This window comes from Chiloscyllium punctatum, chromosome 30 (genome assembly GCF_047496795.1).
Source record: "Chiloscyllium punctatum isolate Juve2018m chromosome 30, sChiPun1.3, whole genome shotgun sequence".
Classification (NCBI taxonomy): domain Eukaryota; kingdom Metazoa; phylum Chordata; class Chondrichthyes; order Orectolobiformes; family Hemiscylliidae; genus Chiloscyllium; species Chiloscyllium punctatum.
This window is the reverse complement of record NC_092768.1, coordinates 28685572-28703648: the sequence shown is the minus strand read 5'-3', so window position 1 is coordinate 28703648 and position 18077 is coordinate 28685572. Positions and strand designations below refer to the sequence as shown.

Genomic DNA, 18077 nt, shown 5'->3' with positions numbered 1-18077 from the left:
TCCACCCCCCCCCCCCGACTGGGAACAGGCTGCCCCCCCTGTCTGACTGTGAAGGGGGAGAGGGAGATGGTTAATCTCCCCCCGACTGGGAACAGTCTGTCCCTTTTTCTGACTGTGAAGGGGGAGAGGGAGATGGTTAATCGACCCCTGACTGGGAACAGGTTGTCCCCCTGTCTGACTGTCAAGGGGGGAGAGGGAGATGGTTAATCTCCCCCCGACTGGGAACAGTCTGCCACAGTGTCTGACTGTGAGGTCGGGGGGGAGAAGATTTTGGGTGTTACCAGTGCAGGACAACGTACAGGCTGCAGCCCACCTGTTGCGAGTGCCCAGAGGGACAATGTGTGTGGGCTACAATATCGGGGTGTCCCTGTATGGGTGCAGTCTGGGTGTGTGTGGGTTACAGTATCAGGGTGTCTCTGTATGGGTGCAGTCTGGGTGTGTGTGAGTTACAGTATTGGGGTGTCCCTGTATGGGTGCGGTCTGGGGGGGTGTGAGTTACAGTATCGGGGTGTCCCTGTATGGGTGCAGTCTGGGTGTGTGTGAGTTACAGTATCGGGGTGTCCCTGTATGGGTGCAGTCTGGGTGTGTGTGTGTGTTACAGTATTGGGGTGTCCCTGTATGGGTGCAGTCTGGGTGTGTGTGGGTTACAGTATCGGGGTATCCCTGTATGGGTGCAGTCTGGGTGTGTGTGAGTTACAGTATCGGGGTGTCCCTTTATGGGTGCAGTCTGGGTGTGTGTGAGTTACAGTATTGGGGTGTCCCTGTATGGGTGCGGTACGGGTGTGTGTGGGTTACAGTATCGGGGTGTCCCTGTATGGGTGGGTGCAGTCTGGGTGTGTGTGGGTTACAGTGTCGGGGTGTCCCTGTATGGGTGCAGTCTGGGTGTGTGTGAGTTACAGTATCAGGGTGTCCCTGTATGGGTGCAGTCTGCGTGTGTGTGAGTTACAGTATCAGGGTGTCCCTGTATGGGTGCATTCTGGGTGTGTGTGGGTTACAGTATCGGGGTGACCCTGTATGGGTGCAGTCTGGGTGTGTGTGGGTTACAGTGTCGGGGTGTGCCTGTATGGGTGCGGTCTGGGTGTGTGTGTGTGTTACAGTATTGGGTTGTCCCTGTATGGGTGCAGTCTCGGTGCGTGTGAGTTACAGTGTTGGGGTGTGCCTGTATGGGTGCAGTCTGGGTGTGTGTGAGTTACAGTATCGGGGTGTCCCTGTATGGGTGCAGTCTGGGTGTGTGTGAGTTACAGTATCGGGGTGTCCCTGTATGGGTGCAGTCTGGGTGTGTGTGAGTTACAGTATCGGGGTGTCCCTGTATGGGTGCTGTCTGGGTGTGTGTGGGTTACAGTATCAGGGTGTCCCTGTATGGGTGCAGTCTGGGTGTGTGTGGGTTACAGTGTCGGCATGTCCCTGTATGGGTGCAGTCTGGGTGTGTGTGAGTTACAGTATCGGGGTGTCCCTGTATGGGTGCAGTCTGGGTGTGTGTGGGTTACAGTGTCGAGGTGTCCCTGTATGGGTGCAGTCTGGGTGTGTGTGAGTTACAGTATCGGCGTGTCCCTGTATGGGTGCAGTCTGGGTGTGTGTGGGTTACAGTATCGGAGTGTCCCTGTATGGGTGCAGTCTGGGTGTGTGTGGGTTACAGTATCGGGGTGTCCCTGTATGGGTGCAGTCTGGGTGTGTGTGGGTTACAGTGTCGGGGTGTCCCTGTATGGGTGCAGTCTGGGTGTGTGTGAGTTACAGTATCGGTGTGTCCCTGTATGGGTGCAGTCTGGGTGTGTGTGAGTTACAGTATCGGCGTGTCCCTGTATGGGTGCAGTCTGGGTGTGTGTGAGTTACAGTATCGGCGTGTCCCTGTATGGGTGCAGTCTGGGTGTGTGTGAGTTACAGTATCGGGGTGTCCCTGTATGGGTGCAGTCTGGGTGTGTGTGAGTTACAGTATTGGGGTGTCCCTGTATGGGTGCAGTCTGGGTGTGTGTGAGTTACAGTATCGGCGTGTCCCTGTATGGGTGCAGTCTGGGTGTGTGTGAGTTACAGTATCGGGGTGTCCCTGTATGGGTGCAGTCTGGGTGTGTGTGAGTTACAGTGTCGGGGTGTCCCTGTATGGGTGCATTCTGGGTGTGTGTGGGTTACAGTATCGGGGTGTCCCTGTATGGGTGCATTCTGGGTGTGTGTGGGTTACAGTATCGGGGTGTCCCTGTATGGGTGCAGTCTGGGTGTGTGAGAGTTACAGTGTCAGGGTGTCCCTGTATGGGTGCAGTCTGGGTGTGTGTGGGTTACAGTGTCAGGGTGTCCCTGTATGGGTGCAGTCTGGGTGTGTGTGGGTTACAGTGTCGGGGTGTCCCTGTATGGGTGCAGTCTGGGAGTGTGTGGGTTACAGTGTCGGGGTGTCCCTGTATGGGTGCAGTCTGGGTGTGTGTGAGTTACAGTATTGGGGTGTCCCTGTATGGGTGCAGTCTGGGTGTGTATGAGTTACAGTATCGGGGTGTCCCTGTATGGCTGCAGTCTGGGTGTGTGTGAGTTACAGTATCGGCGTGTCCCTGTATGGGTGTAGTCTCGGTGTGTGTGAGTTACAGTATCAGGGTGTCCCTGTATGGGTGCAGTCTGGGTGTGTGTGGGTTACAGTGTCGGGGTGTCCCTGTATGGGTGCAGTCTGGGTGTGTGTGGATTCCAGTGTCAGGGTGTCCCTGTATGGGTGTAGTCTGGGTGTGTGTGAGTTACAGTATCAGGGTGTCCCTGTATGGGTGCAGTCTGGGTGTGTGTGGGTTACAATGTCGGGGTGTTCCTGTATGGGTGCAGTCTGGGTGTGTGTGGATTCCAGTGTCAGGGTGTCCCTGTATGGGTGCAGTCTGGGTGTGTGTGGGTTACAGTGTCAGGGTGTCCCTGTATGGATGCAGTCTGGGTGTGTGTGGGTTACAGTGTCGGGGTGTCCCTGTATGGGTGCAGTCTGGGTGTGTGTGGGTAACAGTATCGGGGTGTCCCTGTATGGGTGCAGTCTGGGTGTGTGTGAGTTATAATGTCGGGGTGTCCCTGTATGGGTGCAGTCTGGGTGTGTGTGGGTTACAGTATCGGGGTGTCCCTGTATGGGTGCAGTCTGGGTGTGTGGGGGTTACAGTATCGGGGTGTCCCTGTATGGGTGCAGTCTGGGTGTGTGTGAGTGACAGTATCAGGGTGTCCCTGTATGGGTGCGGTCTGGGGGGGTGTGAGTTACAGTGTCAGGGTGTCCCTGTATGGGTGCATTCTGGGTGTGTGTGGGTTACAGTATCAGGGTGTCCCTGTATGGGTGCGGTCTGGGGGGGTGTGAGTTACAGTATCGGGGTGTCCCTGTATGGGTGCAGTCTGGGTGTGTGTGAGTTACAGTATCAGGCTGTCCCTGTATGGGTGCGGTCTCGGGGGGTGTGTGTTACAGTATCGGGGTGTTCCTGTATGGGTGCAGTCTGGGTGTGTGTGAGTTACAGTGTCAGGGTGTCCCTGTATGGGTGCAGTCTGGGTGTGTGTGAGTTACAGTATCGGGGTGTCCCTGTACGGGTGCTGTCTGGGTGTGTGTGGGTTACAGTGTCGGGGTGTCCCTGTATGGGTGCAGTCTGGGTGTGTGTGGGTTACAGTATCAGGGTGTCCCTGTATGGGTGCGGTCTGGGGGGGTGTGAGTTACAGTATCGGGATGTCCCTGTATGGGCGCAGTCTGGGTGTGTGTGGGTTACAGTATCAGGGTGTCCCTGTATGGGTGCAGTCTGGGTGTGTGTGAGTTACAGTGTCGGGGTGTCCCTGTACGGGTGCAGTCTGGGTGTGTGTGGGTTACAGTATCGGGGTGTCCCTGTATGGGTGCAGTCTGTGTGTGTGCGTGGGTTACAGTGTCGGGGTGTCCCTGTATGGGTGCAGTCTGGGTGTGTGTGAGTTACAGTGTCGGGGTGTCCCTGTATAGGTGCAGTCTGGGTGTGTGTGGGTTACAGTGTCGGGGTGTCCCTTTATGGGTGCAGTCTGGGGGGGTGTGGGTTACAGTATCGGGGTGTCCCTGTATGGGTGCAGTCTGGGTGTGTGTGAGTTACAGTGTCGGGGTGTCCCTTTATGGGTGCGTTCTTGGTCTGTGTGGGTTACAGTATCGGGGTGTCCCTGTATGGGTGCAGTCTGGGTGTGTGTGGGTTACAGTGTCGGGGTGTCCCTGTATGGGTGCATTCTGGGTGTGTGTGGGTTACAGTATCGGGGTGTCCCTGTATGGGTGCAGTCTGGGTGTGTGTGAGTTACAGTGTCAGGGTGTCCCTGTATGGGTGCAGTCTGGGTGTGTGTGGGTTACAGTGTCAGGGTGTCCCTGTATGGGTGCAGTCTGGGTGTGTGTGGGTTACAGTGTCGGGGTGTCCCTGTATGGGTGCAGTCTGGGTGTGTGTGAGTTACAGTATCGGCGTGTCCCTGTATGGGTGCAGTCTGGGTGTGTGTGGGTTACAGTATCGGGGTGTCCCTGTGTGGGTGCAGTCTGGGTGTGTGTGGGTTACAGTGTCGGGGTGTCCCTGTATGGGTGCAGTCTGGGTGTGTGTGAGTTACAGTATCGGCGTGTCCCTGTATGGGTGCAGTCTGGGTGTGTGTGAGTTACAGTATCGGCGTGTCCCTGTATGGGTGCAGTCTGGGTGTGTGTGAGTTACAGTATCGGCGTGTCCCTGTATGGGTGCAGTCTGGGTGTGTGTGAGTTACAGTATCGGGGTGTCCCTGTATGGGTGCAGTCTGGGTGTGTGTGAGTTACAGTATCGGGGTGTCCCTGTATGGGTGCAGTCTGGGTGTGTGTGAGTTACAGTATCGGCGTGTCCCTGTATGGGTGCAGTCTGGGTGTGTGTGAGTTACAGTATCGGGGTGTCCCTGTATGGGTGCAGTCTGGGTGTGTGTGAGTTACAGTGTCAGGGTGTCCCTGTATGGGTGCATTCTGGGTGTGTGTGGGTTACAGTATCGGGGTGACCCTGTATGGGTGCATTCTGGGTGTGTGTGGGTTACAGTATCGGGGTGTCCCTGTATGGGTGCAGTCTGGGTGTGTGTGAGTTACAGTGTCAGGGTGTCCCTGTATGGGTGCAGTCTGGGTGTGTGTGGGTTACAGTGTCAGGGTGTCCCTGTATGGGTGCAGTCTGGGTGTGTGTGGGTTACAGTGTCGGGGTGTCCCTGTATGGGTGCAGTCTGGGAGTGTGTGGGTTACAGTGTCGGGGTGTCCCTGTATGGGTGCAGTCTGGGTGTGTGTGAGTTACAGTATTGGGGTGTCCCTGTATGGGTGCAGTCTGGGTGTGTGTGAGTTACAGTATCGGGGTGTCCCTGTATGGGTGCGGTCTGGGTGTGTGTGAGTTACAGTGTCAGGGTGTCCCTGTATGGGTGCATTCTGGGTGTGTGTGGGTTACAGTATCAGGGTGTCCCTGTATGGGTGCAGTCTGGGAGTGTGTGGGTTACAGTGTCGGGGTGTCCCTGTATGGGTGCAGTCTGGGTGTGTGTGAGTTACAGTATCGGGGTGTCCCTGTATGGGTGCAGTCTGGGTGTGTGTGAGTTACAGTATCAGGGTGTCCCTGTATGGGTGCAGTCTGGGTGTGTGTGGGTTACAGTGTCGGGGTGTCCCTGTATGGGTGCAGTCTGGGTGTGTGTGGATTCCAGTGTCAGGGTGTCCCTGTACGGGTGTAGTCTGGGTGTGTGTGAGTTACAGTATCAGGGTGTCCCTGTATGGGTGCAGTCTGGGTGTGTGTGGGTTACAATGTCGGAGTGTTCCTGTATGGGTGCAGTCTGGGTGTGTGTGAGTTACAGTGTCGGGGTGTCCCTGTATGGGTGTAGTCTCGGTGTGTGTGAGTTACAGTATCAGGGTGTCCCTGTATGGGTGCAGTCTGGGTGTGTGTGGGTTACAGTGTCGGGGTGTCCCTGTATGGGTGCAGTCTGGGTGTGTGTGGATTCCAGTGTCAGGGTGTCCCTGTACGGGTGTAGTCTGGGTGTGTGTGAGTTACAGTATCAGGGTGTCCCTGTATGGGTGCAGTCTGGGTGTGTGTGGGTTACAATGTCGGAGTGTTCCTGTATGGGTGCAGTCTGGGTGTGTGTGGATTCCAGTGTCAGGGTGTCCCTGTATGGGTGCAGTCTGGGTGTGTGTGGGTTACAGTGTCAGGGTGTCCCTGTATGGATGCAGTCTGGGTGTGTGTGGGTTACAGTGTCGGGGTGTCCCTGTATGGGTGCAGTCTGGGTGTGTGTGGGTAACAGTATCGGGGTGTCCCTGTATGGGTGCAGTCTGGGTGTGTGTGAGTTACAGTGTCAGGGTGTCCCTGTATGGGTGCAGTCTGGGTGTGTGTGAGATACAGTGTCAGGGTGTCCCTGTACGGGTGCAGTCTGGGTGTGTGTGGGTTACAATGTCGGCGTGTCCCTGTATGGGTGCAGTCTGGGTGTGTGTGGGTAACAGTATCGGGGTGTCCCTGTATGGGTGCAGTCTGGGTGTGTGTGAGTTACAGTGTCAGGGTGTCCCTGTATGGGTGCAGTCTGGGTGTGTGTGAGTTACAGTGTCAGGGTGTCCCTGTACGGGTGCAGTCTGGGTGTGTGTGGGTTACAGTGTCGGGGTGTCCCTGTACGGGTGCAGTCTGGGTGTGTATGAGTTACAGTGTCAGGGTGTCCCTGTATGGGTGCAGTCTGGGTGTGTGTGGGTTACAGTGTCAGGGTGTCCCTGTATGGGTGCAGTCTGTGTGTGTGTGTGGGTTACAGTGTCGGGGTGTCCCTGTATGGGTGCAGTCTGGGTGTGTGTGAGTTACAGTGTCGGGGTGTCCCTGTATAGGTGCAGTCTGGGTGTGTGTGGGTTACAGTGTCGGGGTGTCCCTGTATGGGTGCAGTCTGGGGGGGTGTGGGTTACAGTATCGGGGTGTCCCTGTATGGGTGCAGTCTGGGTGTGTGTGAGTTACAGTGTCGGGGTGTCCCTTTATGGGTGCGTTCTTGGTCTGTGTGGGTTACAGTATCGGGGTGTCCCTGTATGGGTGCAGTCTGGGTGTGTGTGGGTTACAGTGTCGGGGTGTCCCTGTATGGGTGCATTCTGGGTGTGTGTGGGTTACAGTATCGGGGTGTCCCTGTATGGGTGCAGTCTGGGTGTGTGTGAGTTACAGTGTCAGGGTGTCCCTGTATGGGTGCAGTCTGGGTGTGTGTGGGTTACAGTGTCAGGGTGTCCCTGTATGGGTGCAGTCTGGGTGTGTGTGGGTTACAGTGTCGGGGTGTCCCTGTATGGTTGCAGTCTGGGTGTGTGTGAGTTACAATGTCGGGGTGTCCCTGTATGGGTACAGTCTGGGTGTGTGTGAGTTACAGTATCGGGGTGTTCCTGTATGGGTGCAGTCTGGGTGTGTGTGGGTTACAGTTTCGGGGTGTCCCTGTATGGGTGCAGTCTGGTTGTGTGTGAGTTACAGTATCAGGGTGTCCCTGTATGGGTGCAGTCTGGGTGTGTGTGGGTTACAGTGTCGGGGTGTCCCTGTATGGGTGCGTTCTTGGTCTGTGTGGGTTACAGTATCGGGGTGTCCCTGTATGGGTGCAGTCTGGGTGTGTGTGAGTTACAGTATCGGGGTGTCCCTGTATGGGTGCAGTCTGGGTGTGTGTGGGTTACAGTGTCGGGGTGTCCCTGTATGGGTGCATTCTGGGTGTGTGTGGGTTACAGTATCGGGGTGTCCCTGTATGGGTGCAGTCTGGGTGTGTGTGAGTTACAGTGTCAGGGTGTCCCTGTATGGGTGCAGTCTGGGTGTGTGTGGGTTACAGTGTCAGGGTGTCCCTGTATGGGTGCAGTCTGGGTGTGTGTGGGTTACAGTGTCGGGGTGTCCCTGTATGGTTGCAGTCTGGGTGTGTGTGAGTTACAATGTCGGGGTGTCCCTGTATGGGTACAGTCTGGGTGTGTGTGAGTTACAGTATCGGGGTGTTCCTGTATGGGTGCAGTCTGGGTGTGTGTGGGTTACAGTTTCGGGGTGTCCCTGTATGGGTGCAGTCTGGTTGTGTGTGAGTTACAGTATCGGGGTGTCCCTGTATGGGTGCAGTCTGGGTGTGTGTGGGTTACAGTGTCGGGGTGTCCCTGTATGGGTGCATTCTGGGTGTGTGTGGGTTACAGTATCGGGGTGTCCCTGTATGGGTGCAGTCTGGGTGTGTGTGAGTTACAGTGTCAGGGTGTCCCTGTATGGGTGCAGTCTGGGTGTGTGTGGGTTACAGTGTCAGGGTGTCCCTGTATGGGTGCAGTCTAGGTGTGTGTGGGTTACAGTATCGGGGTGTCCCTGTATGGGTGCAGTCTGGGTGTGTGTGAGTTACAGTATTGGGGTGTCCCTGTATGGGTGCAGTCTGGGTGTGTGTGAGTTACAGTATCGGGGTGTCCCTGTATGGCTGCAGTCTGGGTGCGTGTGAGTTACACTATCGGCGTGTCCCTGTATGGGTGTAGTCTGGGTGTGTGTGAGTTACAGTGTTGGGGTGTCCCTGTATGGGTGCAGTCTGGGTGTGTGTGAGTTACAGTATCAGGGTGTCCCTGTATGGGTGCGGTCTGGGGGGGTGTGAGTTACAGTATCGGGATGTCCCTGTATGGGCGCAGTCTGGGTGTGTGTGGGTTACAGTATCAGGGTGTCCCTGTATGGGTGCAGTCTGGGTGTGTGTGAGTTACAGTGTCGGGGTGTCCCTGTACGGGTGCAGTCTGGGTGTGTGTGGGTTACAGTATCGGGGTGTCCCTGTATGGGTGCAGTCTGTGTGTGTGCGTGGGTTACAGTGTCGGGGTGTCCCTGTATGGGTGCAGTCTGGGTGTGTGTGAGTTACAGTGTCGGGGTGTCCCTGTATAGGTGCAGTCTGGGTGTGTGTGGGTTACAGTGTCGGGGTGTCCCTTTATGGGTGCAGTCTGGGGGGGTGTGGGTTACAGTATCGGGGTGTCCCTGTATGGGTGCAGTCTGGGTGTGTGTGAGTTACAGTGTCGGGGTGTCCCTTTATGGGTGCGTTCTTGGTCTGTGTGGGTTACAGTATCGGGGTGTCCCTGTATGGGTGCAGTCTGGGTGTGTGTGGGTTACAGTGTCGGGGTGTCCCTGTATGGGTGCATTCTGGGTGTGTGTGGGTTACAGTATCGGGGTGTCCCTGTATGGGTGCAGTCTGGGTGTGTGTGAGTTACAGTGTCAGGGTGTCCCTGTATGGGTGCAGTCTGGGTGTGTGTGGGTTACAGTGTCAGGGTGTCCCTGTATGGGTGCAGTCTGGGTGTGTGTGGGTTACAGTGTCGGGGTGTCCCTGTATGGGTGCAGTCTGGGTGTGTGTGAGTTACAGTATCGGCGTGTCCCTGTATGGGTGCAGTCTGGGTGTGTGTGGGTTACAGTATCGGGGTGTCCCTGTGTGGGTGCAGTCTGGGTGTGTGTGGGTTACAGTGTCGGGGTGTCCCTGTATGGGTGCAGTCTGGGTGTGTGTGAGTTACAGTATCGGCGTGTCCCTGTATGGGTGCAGTCTGGGTGTGTGTGAGTTACAGTATCGGCGTGTCCCTGTATGGGTGCAGTCTGGGTGTGTGTGAGTTACAGTATCGGCGTGTCCCTGTATGGGTGCAGTCTGGGTGTGTGTGAGTTACAGTATCGGGGTGTCCCTGTATGGGTGCAGTCTGGGTGTGTGTGAGTTACAGTATCGGGGTGTCCCTGTATGGGTGCAGTCTGGGTGTGTGTGAGTTACAGTATCGGCGTGTCCCTGTATGGGTGCAGTCTGGGTGTGTGTGAGTTACAGTATCGGGGTGTCCCTGTATGGGTGCAGTCTGGGTGTGTGTGAGTTACAGTGTCAGGGTGTCCCTGTATGGGTGCATTCTGGGTGTGTGTGGGTTACAGTATCGGGGTGACCCTGTATGGGTGCATTCTGGGTGTGTGTGGGTTACAGTATCGGGGTGTCCCTGTATGGGTGCAGTCTGGGTGTGTGTGAGTTACAGTGTCAGGGTGTCCCTGTATGGGTGCAGTCTGGGTGTGTGTGGGTTACAGTGTCAGGGTGTCCCTGTATGGGTGCAGTCTGGGTGTGTGTGGGTTACAGTGTCGGGGTGTCCCTGTATGGGTGCAGTCTGGGAGTGTGTGGGTTACAGTGTCGGGGTGTCCCTGTATGGGTGCAGTCTGGGTGTGTGTGAGTTACAGTATTGGGGTGTCCCTGTATGGGTGCAGTCTGGGTGTGTGTGAGTTACAGTATCGGGGTGTCCCTGTATGGGTGCGGTCTGGGTGTGTGTGAGTTACAGTGTCAGGGTGTCCCTGTATGGGTGCATTCTGGGTGTGTGTGGGTTACAGTATCAGGGTGTCCCTGTATGGGTGCAGTCTGGGAGTGTGTGGGTTACAGTGTCGGGGTGTCCCTGTATGGGTGCAGTCTGGGTGTGTGTGAGTTACAGTATCGGGGTGTCCCTGTATGGGTGCAGTCTGGGTGTGTGTGAGTTACAGTATCAGGGTGTCCCTGTATGGGTGCAGTCTGGGTGTGTGTGGGTTACAGTGTCGGGGTGTCCCTGTATGGGTGCAGTCTGGGTGTGTGTGGATTCCAGTGTCAGGGTGTCCCTGTACGGGTGTAGTCTGGGTGTGTGTGAGTTACAGTATCAGGGTGTCCCTGTATGGGTGCAGTCTGGGTGTGTGTGGGTTACAATGTCGGAGTGTTCCTGTATGGGTGCAGTCTGGGTGTGTGTGAGTTACAGTGTCGGGGTGTCCCTGTATGGGTGTAGTCTCGGTGTGTGTGAGTTACAGTATCAGGGTGTCCCTGTATGGGTGCAGTCTGGGTGTGTGTGGGTTACAGTGTCGGGGTGTCCCTGTATGGGTGCAGTCTGGGTGTGTGTGGATTCCAGTGTCAGGGTGTCCCTGTACGGGTGTAGTCTGGGTGTGTGTGAGTTACAGTATCAGGGTGTCCCTGTATGGGTGCAGTCTGGGTGTGTGTGGGTTACAATGTCGGAGTGTTCCTGTATGGGTGCAGTCTGGGTGTGTGTGGATTCCAGTGTCAGGGTGTCCCTGTATGGGTGCAGTCTGGGTGTGTGTGGGTTACAGTGTCAGGGTGTCCCTGTATGGATGCAGTCTGGGTGTGTGTGGGTTACAGTGTCGGGGTGTCCCTGTATGGGTGCAGTCTGGGTGTGTGTGGGTAACAGTATCGGGGTGTCCCTGTATGGGTGCAGTCTGGGTGTGTGTGAGTTACAGTGTCAGGGTGTCCCTGTATGGGTGCAGTCTGGGTGTGTGTGAGATACAGTGTCAGGGTGTCCCTGTACGGGTGCAGTCTGGGTGTGTGTGGGTTACAATGTCGGCGTGTCCCTGTATGGGTGCAGTCTGGGTGTGTGTGGGTAACAGTATCGGGGTGTCCCTGTATGGGTGCAGTCTGGGTGTGTGTGAGTTACAGTGTCAGGGTGTCCCTGTATGGGTGCAGTCTGGGTGTGTGTGAGTTACAGTGTCAGGGTGTCCCTGTACGGGTGCAGTCTGGGTGTGTGTGGGTTACAGTGTCGGGGTGTCCCTGTACGGGTGCAGTCTGGGTGTGTATGAGTTACAGTGTCAGGGTGTCCCTGTATGGGTGCAGTCTGGGTGTGTGTGGGTTACAGTGTCAGGGTGTCCCTGTATGGGTGCAGTCTGTGTGTGTGTGTGGGTTACAGTGTCGGGGTGTCCCTGTATGGGTGCAGTCTGGGTGTGTGTGAGTTACAGTGTCGGGGTGTCCCTGTATAGGTGCAGTCTGGGTGTGTGTGGGTTACAGTGTCGGGGTGTCCCTGTATGGGTGCAGTCTGGGGGGGTGTGGGTTACAGTATCGGGGTGTCCCTGTATGGGTGCAGTCTGGGTGTGTGTGAGTTACAGTGTCGGGGTGTCCCTTTATGGGTGCGTTCTTGGTCTGTGTGGGTTACAGTATCGGGGTGTCCCTGTATGGGTGCAGTCTGGGTGTGTGTGGGTTACAGTGTCGGGGTGTCCCTGTATGGGTGCATTCTGGGTGTGTGTGGGTTACAGTATCGGGGTGTCCCTGTATGGGTGCAGTCTGGGTGTGTGTGAGTTACAGTGTCAGGGTGTCCCTGTATGGGTGCAGTCTGGGTGTGTGTGGGTTACAGTGTCAGGGTGTCCCTGTATGGGTGCAGTCTGGGTGTGTGTGGGTTACAGTGTCGGGGTGTCCCTGTATGGTTGCAGTCTGGGTGTGTGTGAGTTACAATGTCGGGGTGTCCCTGTATGGGTACAGTCTGGGTGTGTGTGAGTTACAGTATCGGGGTGTTCCTGTATGGGTGCAGTCTGGGTGTGTGTGGGTTACAGTTTCGGGGTGTCCCTGTATGGGTGCAGTCTGGTTGTGTGTGAGTTACAGTATCAGGGTGTCCCTGTATGGGTGCAGTCTGGGTGTGTGTGGGTTACAGTGTCGGGGTGTCCCTGTATGGGTGCGTTCTTGGTCTGTGTGGGTTACAGTATCGGGGTGTCCCTGTATGGGTGCAGTCTGGGTGTGTGTGAGTTACAGTATCGGGGTGTCCCTGTATGGGTGCAGTCTGGGTGTGTGTGGGTTACAGTGTCGGGGTGTCCCTGTATGGGTGCATTCTGGGTGTGTGTGGGTTACAGTATCGGGGTGTCCCTGTATGGGTGCAGTCTGGGTGTGTGTGAGTTACAGTGTCAGGGTGTCCCTGTATGGGTGCAGTCTGGGTGTGTGTGGGTTACAGTGTCAGGGTGTCCCTGTATGGGTGCAGTCTGGGTGTGTGTGGGTTACAGTGTCGGGGTGTCCCTGTATGGTTGCAGTCTGGGTGTGTGTGAGTTACAATGTCGGGGTGTCCCTGTATGGGTACAGTCTGGGTGTGTGTGAGTTACAGTATCGGGGTGTTCCTGTATGGGTGCAGTCTGGGTGTGTGTGGGTTACAGTTTCGGGGTGTCCCTGTATGGGTGCAGTCTGGTTGTGTGTGAGTTACAGTATCGGGGTGTCCCTGTATGGGTGCAGTCTGGGTGTGTGTGGGTTACAGTGTCGGGGTGTCCCTGTATGGGTGCATTCTGGGTGTGTGTGGGTTACAGTATCGGGGTGTCCCTGTATGGGTGCAGTCTGGGTGTGTGTGAGTTACAGTGTCAGGGTGTCCCTGTATGGGTGCAGTCTGGGTGTGTGTGGGTTACAGTGTCAGGGTGTCCCTGTATGGGTGCAGTCTAGGTGTGTGTGGGTTACAGTATCGGGGTGTCCCTGTATGGGTGCAGTCTGGGTGTGTGTGAGTTACAGTATTGGGGTGTCCCTGTATGGGTGCAGTCTGGGTGTGTGTGAGTTACAGTATCGGGGTGTCCCTGTATGGCTGCAGTCTGGGTGCGTGTGAGTTACACTATCGGCGTGTCCCTGTATGGGTGTAGTCTGGGTGTGTGTGAGTTACAGTGTTGGGGTGTCCCTGTATGGGTGCAGTCTGGGTGTGTGTGGGTTACAGTGTCGGGGTGTCCCTGTATGGGTGCAGTCTGGGTGTGTGTGGGTTACAGTGTCAGGGTGTCCCTGTATGGGTGCAGTCTGGGTGTGTGTGGGTTACAGTATCAGGGTGTCCCTGTATGGGTGCAGTCTGGGTGTGTGTGGGTTACAGTATCAGGGTGTCCCTGTATGGGTGCAGTCTGGGTGTGTGTGGGTTACAGTGTCGGGGTGTCCCTGTATGGGTGCAGTCTGGGTGTGTGTGGGTAACAGTATCGGGGTGTCCCTGTATGGGTGCAGTCTGGGTGTGTGTGAGTTACAGTGTCAGGGTGTCCCTGTATGGGTGCAGTCTGGGTGTGTGTGAGTTACAGTGTCAGGGTGTCCCTGTACGGGTGCAGTCTGGGTGTGTGTGGGTTACAGTGTCGGGGTGTCCCTGTACGGGTGCAGTCTGGGTGTGTATGAGTTACAGTGTCAGGGTGTCCCTGTATGGGTGCAGTCTGGGTGTGTGTGGGTTACAGTGTCAGGGTGTCCCTGTATGGGTGCAGTCTGTGTGTGTGTGTGGGTTACAGTGTCGGGGTGTCCCTGTATGGGTGCAGTCTGGGTGTGTGTGAGTTACAGTGTCGGGGTGTCCCTGTATAGGTGCAGTCTGGGTGTGTGTGGGTTACAGTGTCGGGGTGTCCCTGTATGGGTGCAGTCTGGGTGTGTGTGGGTTACAGTATCGGGGTGTCCCTGTATGGGTGCAGTCTGGGTGTGTGTGAGTTACAGTGTCGGGGTGTCCCTTTATGGGTGCGTTCTTGGTCTGTGTGGGTTACAGTATCGGGGTGTCCCTGTATGGGTGCAGTCTGGGTGTGTGTGAGTTACAGTATCGGGGTGTCCCTGTATGGGTGCAGTCTGGGTGTGTGTGGGTTACAGTGTCGGGGTGTCCCTGTATGGGTGCATTCTGGGTGTGTGTGGGTTACAGTATCGGGGTGTCCCTGTATGGGTGCAGTCTGGGTGTGTGTGAGTTACAGTGTCAGGGTGTCCCTGTATGGGTGCAGTCTGGGTGTGTGTGGGTTACAGTGTCAGGGTGTCCCTGTATGGGTGCAGTCTGGGTGTGTGTGGGTTACAGTGTCGGGGTGTCCCTGTATGGTTGCAGTCTGGGTGTGTGTGAGTTACAATGTCGGGGTGTCCCTGTATGGGTACAGTCTGGGTGTGTGTGAGTTACAGTATCGGGGTGTTCCTGTATGGGTGCAGTCTGGGTGTGTGTGGGTTACAGTTTCGGGGTGTCCCTGTATGGGTGCAGTCTGGTTGTGTGTGAGTTACAGTATCGGGGTGTCCCTGTATGGGTGCAGTCTGGGTGTGTGTGGGTTACAGTGTCGGGGTGTCCCTGTATGGGTGCATTCTGGGTGTGTGTGGGTTACAGTATCGGGGTGTCCCTGTATGGGTGCAGTCTGGGTGTGTGTGAGTTACAGTGTCAGGGTGTCCCTGTATGGGTGCAGTCTGGGTGTGTGTGGGTTACAGTGTCAGGGTGTCCCTGTATGGGTGCAGTCTAGGTGTGTGTGGGTTACAGTATCGGGGTGTCCCTGTATGGGTGCAGTCTGGGTGTGTGTGAGTTACAGTATTGGGGTGTCCCTGTATGGGTGCAGTCTGGGTGTGTGTGAGTTACAGTATCGGGGTGTCCCTGTATGGCTGCAGTCTGGGTGCGTGTGAGTTACACTATCGGCGTGTCCCTGTATGGGTGTAGTCTGGGTGTGTGTGAGTTACAGTGTTGGGGTGTCCCTGTATGGGTGCAGTCTGGGTGTGTGTGGGTTACAGTGTCGGGGTGTCCCTGTATGGGTGCAGTCTGGGTGTGTGTGGGTTACAGTGTCAGGGTGTCCCTGTATGGGTGCAGTCTGGGTGTGTGTGGGTTACAGTATCAGGGTGTCCCTGTATGGGTGCAGTCTGGGTGTGTGTGGGTTACAGTATCAGGGTGTCCCTGTATGGGTGCAGTCTGGGTGTGTGTGGGTTACAGTGTCGGGGTGTCCCTGTATGGGTGCAGTCTGGGTGTGTGTGGGTTACCGTTGGGTTGATGTCAGTGCTGTTTGAGTTTGTGGAGGATATACACTGTTTGCAGACAAGAAAGTTGTCTACAATGGAGCCGCGAGAACACATTCGGATTCATGGATGGGCCATATCGGATTGAGTGAGGAATGATTTGTTCACATGGACGAGCCTACCCAGACTGCCACCCAGGTGGCTATGCGGTTTTCATATTGTGTGTGCTGAAGGCTCCAATTAATAATTTGTACATATTAAAAACACCGAAGGTTGCGTGGATATTGAAGGGGGATGGTGCTGAAGATGATGATCATCCCTGGTCTTTTGAATGGTGGAGTGGGTTCGAAGGCATGAACTACCTCGTATTTCTCATGTTCATACACAGCTCCTCTCAGCTAACCAAAACTGCCCGTTCTTTTCCCCAGGAGGAACTTGAACACCTTAACCAGGCCAGTGAGGAGATCAACAAACTGGAACTGCAGCTGAATGTGAGTGTTTCACCCTCTTTCCCATTGCCCTATGTAGAGTTATAGAGTCATACAGCACCGAAACACACTCTTCCGTCCAACCTGTCCATGCCAACCAGATATCCCAACCCAATCTAGTCCCGTTTGCCAGCAGTTGGCACACATTCCCCTAAATCCTTCCTATTCATGTACCCAGCCAGATGCCTTTTAAATGTTATAATTGTACCAGACTCCACCACTTCCTCTGGCAGCTCATTCCTTACATGCACCTAGTTCTGGACCCCCCACCCCATGGATAACACCTTGACTATTTACCCTCTCCATACCCCTCCATCTCTACATGGTCACCTCTCAGCCTCTGACACTCCTGGGAAAACAGCCCCTCCCTGTAGCTCAAGCCCTCCAACCCTGGCCACATCCTTGTAAATCTTTTTCTGCACCTTTTCAACTTTGACGACATCCTTCCTATAGCAGGGAGGCCAGAACTCAACACAGTATTCCAAAAGGGACCTAACCAATGGCCAGTACAGCAGCAACATGTCCTCCCAGCTCCCAGACTCAGTGCACTGGCCGATAATGGCAAACGGTCCAACTGCGGAGTGAGCCATTTAGACTGACAAACAGCAACAACTCTCTGAACGGCTATGTTAGCTGGAGGTCTGAGCAGTATTCCTTCACTTTGGATGTGTTGGGAAAGGGGAATGGAGTTTGGGGTGAAAGGAGAAGATGGGTCTGCCTCTCTGATTCTAGGGTTAGGGTGATGTCCCGTAAATACATATTTATATGTGTATTCGTGCACAGGATGTGGACGTCACTGGCTGGTCCAAGTGTTTATTGTCCATCCCTGGCACCTCACCATCTCCTCCTCAAAGGCAGCTGGGGATAACTAATAACTGGTGGCCTCGCCAAGAATGCCCACAGCCGGTGAATAAATATTTTCTCAAGTCTTGCTTGTAGGACCCTTTCCAGGCCAGGCAGCCAGAAGGAGGTGAGTATTCACCCATCACCTCAGACCGATGGAACTGGGCTCTGGAGACACGAGAGGAAGAGGGGAGTGCCAGAATGAGTGACTATAAAGCGTAACCCCACTTCTTCCATATATTTTATTAAACAGAGTTAAACATTATGAGCCCCCTAACTCAACTGTGTCAGTTAATGTCTCTTCGTACGTTCCCCCAAGTGAAAACCCAATTCGACTGGCTTAGAATTAATCACGATAGATTAACACACACAAGGTGACTGTGGGAACCGAGAGGCTGCTGCATTAAAGGTAGTAGTGTCCCTACCTGCAGGCCAGGTGACCCAGGTTCAAGTCGCATCTCCTGCAGAGGTCTGTCACGATGTCTCCGAAAGTTATCTACGTTGGGTCCCGGAGTGTGTGTGAATCTGTGTAAGTTACCCCCATGCACCCACCAAATCCCTGGTCCCCAGTGAGTAGTTATTGAAAGCCTGATTGTTTCCACTTACAACACCGTCATGGGCAACCAAGTCATTGCCTGAAGTCCCTACTTGTGTTCCCGCTGCATGCCCTGTCAAAAACCTTAAATCTGCGTGCTCCTAAGCCTCAAACACAAAGCCCTGACTTCCTCCATCTTATGCAAGTGTGAAACGACCTTGAACAAAGCTTCTGCTGGACTTCTTTGTTCCAAGGACAGCCGCCAACCTCTTCCAACCCCCATCTTCCAACTCAAATCCCCTTATCCTTACAGCCATTCTGTCAAACCTATTCGATATCCTGTGCAGGACTCGAAATCCTTAAGGGCCGTGGTCCGATCAGAGTTTTGCAAATGTTCAGCATCACTCTCCTGCTTGTGTAATCCGTGTCTGTGTTTTTGACCTGCTAAACCCTGCGGTCCTTTGCTAGCCGCTCTGACACAGATTAAGTGCAGCTGAACCAGCAGGACCCTCTCTCCCTGCACGCAGTTTGGTACAGCACGTCCACTCCCTATCCCTTCAGCCACAATCCATCCCTTGCGACTTGGCTAATATAAGTTGCGTCTGCCATTCTGCTAGCTCGGGTTTGTACAGCCTTTGTGCAGGGAGGGGTACACATGTCAAATTTACTCTCATTTGGCGAGGAGGGAGACCAGTGTGGAGTGGCGGAAGGGCAGGTGAAGGGGATTGGAGTTTGGGGTGAAAGAAGGGGGCTGGAACAAGCCTGTCTGATCCTAGGGTTAGGGTGATGTCCCATACAGTGTGATATCCGAAAGGTGAGGTTGACGGGGACAGTGACCACGAATTGTTTTTTTTTTTAAAAAGTGGAACCATAAACTGATGATTTAAATGGGTAGTGAATGAAAAAGCATCGCTTTTTTT

General features: G+C 55.0%; 1 protein-coding gene across 1 annotated transcript in view; it reads left to right on the top strand.

Annotated features, from left to right (window-relative positions):
- Positions 1-16844, top strand: part of sh3bp5lb (SH3-binding domain protein 5-like, b) — a 54008-nt gene extending 37164 nt beyond the window's left edge. The window contains exons 2-3 of the mRNA XM_072550478.1: positions 15720-15782; positions 16719-16844. Coding sequence (XP_072406579.1) covers positions 15720-15782; positions 16719-16844 — 189 coding nt within the window. The remainder of the gene's footprint in view (positions 1-15719; positions 15783-16718) is intronic.
- Positions 16845-18077: the final 1233 nt, after the last annotated feature.